This window comes from Musa acuminata, chromosome BXJ3-4 (genome assembly GCF_036884655.1).
Source record: "Musa acuminata AAA Group cultivar baxijiao chromosome BXJ3-4, Cavendish_Baxijiao_AAA, whole genome shotgun sequence".
Classification (NCBI taxonomy): domain Eukaryota; kingdom Viridiplantae; phylum Streptophyta; class Magnoliopsida; order Zingiberales; family Musaceae; genus Musa; species Musa acuminata.
Genome location: NC_088352.1, coordinates 34,072,621 through 34,078,618, shown reverse-complemented (window position 1 = coordinate 34,078,618; position 5,998 = coordinate 34,072,621). Strand labels below are relative to the sequence as shown.

The window sequence follows — 5,998 nt, the reverse complement described above, 5'->3', positions numbered from 1 at the left end:
TACGATGTTTGATGGGTTGTTTCGTTTCTCTTTTGTAGTGTGTGGCACACGCACAGATCCTCCAACTATTCATGCAATCAAAGAAATTATCCCCTGGCATCTAAGCTTTTGTGGACCAAAAGTGTCCGATGAATAAACAAGCGTTGGCCGACGTGTGCGAGTCAATCACCTACCTCTAGAGGGTAAGTTGTGTATGTATGCTTGTTATAAGTTATGCTATTTGCAAGTGAGTGGCTGGTATATTACTAGCAGTTGCTTTTCCACGTCCTTTTCAGTGTGGTGCTGCCAGAAAAAGGGCTAGTGAAGAACAGTAAGAAAATTGCTCAGTCATATCTGGCTGAACTGTATCAATGGGGGGGGAGCAGTCTCTTTCCCCTTCCCCCTCCCCCTCCCCCTCCCCTATGTTCTCCCCACCGTCTTCCCCTATGTCCCATCAAGGCCGACTGATCGTGGTCGAAGAGATACTTCTTGATGATAAAAATTTATAATTGTGACGTCAGTTATGGGTTTTTCTCTTGATCGGTAAGTTGTTGGCGTCAGTTATTGGACCTCCTTCCCTTTTGGTTTTAAGAAATCTGCTTCTTAAAATTTGGTCTCGCCAACCCTCTCTTTGTTTTGATCGTGAAAGATGATTTTTTTCTTATTTTAATTTCATTCTAAATCTAATGCACTCAAAGTTCTTACAAATGGACCATTGAACTTAACTCGCATAGGGATGGATGTCTTATAGTTAACAATCCTATGGCGGCTAAACTTTCAACTGATGATGATACTGCTCCTATTTGGTTCATATTCGTGGTCAAACTATAAAGTATAGGAATGAAGAATGTTAGTTCTATATTACTTCCCTTCTTTAAAAGAATGTTCGTTCTTTGAAAATAGATCCATCCTCTTTAAAATTAGAGAGTGGAAGATATGTTCGAGTCCTAAAGCCATTTGTCCCACTCCATCTCATTCAGTTTCCAAGGCATCCCTTAACATCCTTTCAACTAATTCTGAAAAGGATTTAAGGGATTTGCCTTTGATGATAATGTTAGAAAATAAATCTGTAACTTTGAAACATTAATGTTAAGGATTGAAATCTAATTTATTTTAATATGAGAAAAGAGGGTATGTACCTTTTTTTCGACATGTTTACGTGGAATTGTGTCTCTGATCCGTGAAAGGAGCTAGCTCTCTATGCCTCTCATACTTTCTACGAGGCTACCATAGTTGATACATAATAGACCCTGCCTATTTATAGATTAGTGGAGAGAAGATTCAAAAAAAAAAGGAATCTTGAATATTCTTTTCTATCAAGATCAATATCTAAGATTTGGATGATATTTGATTAGAATCTAATCATTATCTTTAGTACCCCTTACCAATTAAGTTATGAGCACATATATAATTAACATTCTCCCGGCTCATAAATAGAAAAAGATGTAAAACAAATATTCAAAATCATTTTATTTGTAAAATAATTTTGCTTGATTGGATTCTAAGCTTTGAAAAGAAATAATTTATACATTACGATTTTAAAAAACATGTCGATAGATAATTCTATATTAAGACAATGCAAGTCATAGCAGTTGTATATTATTTATATCATCCTTCCTTTTATATACTATAAACCTATCAATCATTCTCAATACATAATGGCCTATGAAATTTATCTTATCAAAATTATCTTATCATTAAGTACATATATAACATATATATACATAAACAAAAAATAAGATAGTAGAAACAGTAATATCATCAAGCACAAGCAATAATATCAATTATAATAATCACTTAGACATGCATCACCATTATTCATTTTATGAGTTGCTCACAAGGTTCATTCTAAGAATATATTCTTATGCATTTTAGGTTATAAAACTTTTATCAATGAATCAATAATCATTAAAACGACTTGAGTACTTATCATTATTTAAAAATAAAACTATTATAATATTATAATAAAATATTTTCAACAATTTAATAATTCAGTTGATCACATCAAATCCCCGAGATAAAATTTTGAAACTACAAAACTTGATTTATGGGCTCAAAGCATGTCACGAATTCAGGTTTCATTGTCGATAATGCAATAATATATTGCTTAGAAATCTTTCAGGAAATTACCTCGCCTATTAGCAAAAAAAAAACCCTTGGAAGTGGACTTCCTATGGTTGAGGTAATTTATAAAATCAACATCTAAATATTTTGTCACTTTTAGCTAATGAAACCTTTTGTAAGTGAGCATATGATCCATCGTCTCTTGCAAATATTATATTTTTTTTTTTAACTTTCTAATGCTTCATTCTTATGTTATAGTGATATCTACCTAGTAATCTAACTACAAAATTAATATATGATCTAGTATAAATTTAAACATATAGTAGACTTCTAATTACATATGCAATATTTTTCAGCCAATTCCTTTCTAAGTTATTTTTACGGCACTAGTTTAAATTGAATTTTTCACCTTTCATCATAGGTGTACAGTTACTCTCTAACACTTAATCAATATACCCTTTCTAACATAGTCTTAATAATCATTAAGATCGATCTCTAATAATCTCTATGCCAATAATATAATCTACCTTATTCATGTCTTCATAATCTTGTGATACATCTCCTGCCTAACAGGAAAGGCAATGGACAGAGTCACAGGATATATCCAACTCTCGTCACCATACTTGAACGATTTCCATGTATTCTTTCTTTTACATTAGGATCGACCACTGTACAATCTCCGTAGGTTGAAAGGAGTGGCAGCAGTCGCACCGCCATCGAGAAGTTTATTTGCGATGATAATGTTGGCGGCTTCGGTTGGATGGTATGCATCCCAAAACACATACTTGGCTCGATCTTTGCAGAGGACAGAGCTCGAATTGCCATCATGTCGTCCGAAGCAGAGCAGTGGGGGGAAGCTGAGACCACAACAAGGGTCGTCTACATTCTCGAACCCTGACAATGTCAGCGTGTGCACCAATGTTTACCGAAAGTTTTGGAGCATAAGACAAGGGAAAACTAAGGTGGGGGAAGAAAACATCAAGTGGAGAAGCACTTGCCATATCGAAGATAGTTCTGCATCAGTTCTCTTACGATATCGTAGGAATTTGCATACACGAATACAGTTTCAGGACCCATCTCTTCATTCAGTTCCTGAATCCTCCTGCTCAACTTCATGTTGTAGCCTTGGATCAGCTGGTTTGCAGCCGATGAGCACCTCCCATCTGCCACCAACTTGATAACTCGAATGTATGGTATGCATCCGAGAGGTCCAACCCCGACCACGACGAACTTTCTCGCCCCGAGCTCGTGCAAGTGCTTCATGAATGCAGCATGTTAGTTAGAGTCCTCAGTGATGGAACTTTGCCGCTCATTGTTCTCACCTTAAGATGCAGGGTCAAGTTGGAGACCATCATATCCTGAAGGGCAACAGGGGGAAGCTTTGTTTTCTCAAAGAGAGGTATGGAGGGCTCGAGGTAGTTCAAGATGTCATTGGATCCTGCTATGATTGAGAAGACGGCATTCCTTAAGAACTTACCTGTGGCATTCTCTCCCAGAGTCCCCACTAGGTAATCTCTGGTTTCCTCAAAATATTGCACCTGCTTGCCCAAGGGTATTCTCTCAATCTGAACAATATTCCAACAGTAGCAGTTCAAGAAAAGTTTCGACGCCAAATGGAAGAAAACCAGCAGAAGTGGTATGGACTAGTCACATACAAATAAGGATCCCGTCTCGTCTAAGATCCCTGAAGCACCCGAAGCATAATTGACACCAACCAAAATTGTGCTGCTGTTGCTGGCATTTGGAGCTAAATATGGTGGAGGAAAGGAGCTGTCCCCCAGACCTTGAACTGAGATGGTCAAGTGGAACACGAAAGATTAGTGTAGGTGATTGATATCTCTGTTCATCAAAGAGTATCTCTCAGCTGTGGAGACTTTTTACCAATGACGTCAATTATGGTTCTCCCGTTGGTGAATCTTCCCGTGGGTTGGCCACCGGAAGGCGCGAAGTCGATGCCGTAGGGTGGAGAGTCGGCTTTGGATATCGTGAAGAGATAGTTATTGTTTCCGGTGTCCACGAGGGAGTCACCGAAGACGAAGGATGTATAGGAAGCGGTTGGATGAGGCCGAAGAGAAAGCAAGAAAAGAAGCACGCAAAGGGGAGGAGATGCGGCTACCGATGAGGCCATGTGGTATCAGCTGCAACTGATGCATGGGATCTGTGGGGTTGTGGCGTTTATTAGGAAGGGGCTTCTGAGGGGCAGGAAGCAATGCTTACGTACTCGGGCGCATGCAGCTTGCATGTCTTGCAGGGCAGTTGCAACATGACACAACCATGGTTTGTCATCTGCTTCCTTGCATGGCTCCCCCTGAACGCAGAGCGAGGTCCCTCTCTCTGAGATCCTTCTACCCGTGAAGGACATCTTGTGATCAGGGAGCTAATTAATATAGATTTGTTATATTACATTTCAGGTGTCTGCCTCATTTCTTGATTCTATTGAACACAAATGATACATGAGCGCATGACTATGTCTACTCTTGAGAGGAAGAAATTTCTTAGAAACCAAGATTTAAGAAGACAGAAGAGAGAAAAACTATTTCTTCAAGGCAATAATCAAGATCACATGCATAATCAATGGCAATAAATCCAGTCAAATAAAATAAATTTCCTACCATAAAAGAAAAATTAAAATCATGAATTCTATTCAAATAACTTAGGATTCTCTTTGCTACTTAGAGATGAACTTCTGTTAGATTCTTCATGTATCTACTAATCAGGCTAACTCCGTACATAATATATAGTTCGGTCATAGTCAAATACATAAGACTTCCCATAATATATAGTATATTTTATCTAAGAAATAAAAATACCTATATTTTGTTGCTCAACTTCAATTTCAAGTCATGAATATCAAATTCTTTCTTCATAAAAGATTAAAACTCATTAATCATGTTAACATCATTACCAGTATAAATAATATCTACATATAAGTAAATAATTAATATCCTCTCAGCCTCTCCATATTTTGCAAATAAAGTATATTTATAGAGATTTTTTTCAAATCCATGTGTATCAAAATATGCATCAATATGACTTTGGGTGCTTGCTTTAGACTATATAATATTTTTTTTAATTCGTATATCTTATTTTTAAATCCTTTAATCATAAATCCAAGATGTTGATCAATATAAACTTCTTCTTATAACTTACCATGCAAAAAGGCTGATTTAATATATAATTGATAAGTTGACTTATTTTGAGCTATAAGAGAAAGTACTAATCTTTGTCTAATGACCGATGCAAACACCTCATTATAATCAATACCTTTCTTTTGTTTATAGCCTCAATTTTGTTTTGTAGATTCACTTTTGCTCCTAGATTTGATACTTTTCAATGGAATCAATATCTTCTTTCATCACTTTCCTCCACTTTTCAGCTCTATGTGCTTCATGAGTCGAGAATCTGGTATCAAAGAAGGCTTAGGTTATATATATTTATTAATTTTTTATTCATAGACCATCAAAGAATCCATCGGTTCATCGAATGTTCCTCTAAATCTTTAGACTCCTGGATCAAACAAACTACATACTCAAATTTAGATGTTAATAACATAAGAATCTTTTTCATAATTTTAATATTGCTAACCTTTTCACTATTGGTTTTCATCTGGTTTATGATGATCATAGTATAAAAAAATAATAATTTGAGATAAATTCAACCTGATTTATCTTTAAACTTTCAAACTCTAATCTCAGCACTTGTAGGCATACTTTGTCATGCCTCGGTAAATCTTGTGAAGCATGCATGGACTATGCATCATGTGAAGTTTGGGCTGTGGAGGTTTTTTAAAGCTATTAGTTTTTACTGCTTAACGAATAAGGGTAAGAGTCTCTTGATCTTTCTTTCTGTGATTTCTCAACTCAGATCTTCTAATTTGGGGTGTAAGAATCTTCTTCATCTTTACAAGGCTTTGTAAAATCCTTTGTTAATAATATCTCAAATATCTTGCTATTTA

At 36.1% G+C, this 5,998-nt stretch overlaps 1 protein-coding gene across 1 annotated transcript; it reads right to left on the bottom strand.

Annotated features, from left to right (window-relative positions):
• Nucleotides 1-2,698: 2,698 nt before the first annotated feature.
• On the bottom strand, nucleotides 2,699-4,171 carry LOC135636400 (GDSL esterase/lipase At5g41890-like). Its single transcript, XM_065148089.1, has 5 exons — nucleotides 3,925-4,171; nucleotides 3,699-3,832; nucleotides 3,366-3,608; nucleotides 3,042-3,300; nucleotides 2,699-2,937 (listed from the first exon to the last, which is right to left on the bottom strand). Exons 1-5 carry the CDS (start codon nucleotides 4,169-4,171, stop codon nucleotides 2,699-2,701), a joined length of 1,122 nt encoding a protein of 373 aa, XP_065004161.1.
• Between the last annotated feature and the right edge of the window lie 1,827 nt (nucleotides 4,172-5,998).

What these genes read in the sequence shown, in the direction of transcription:
- LOC135636400 (XM_065148089.1), bottom strand. Translation starts at nt 4,171, where the DNA reads ATGGCCTCATCGGTAGCCGCATCTCCTCCCCTTTGCGTGCTTCTTTTC. An exon ending in ACGAGACGGGATCCTTATTT is followed by an intron (nt 3,609 to 3,698) that starts GTATGTGACTAG and finishes AATATTGTTCAG; the next exon opens with ATTGAGAGAATACCCTTGGG. An exon ending in ACTTGACCCTGCATCTTAAG is followed by an intron (nt 3,301 to 3,365) that starts GTGAGAACAATG and finishes GCATTCATGAAG; the next exon opens with CACTTGCACGAGCTCGGGGC.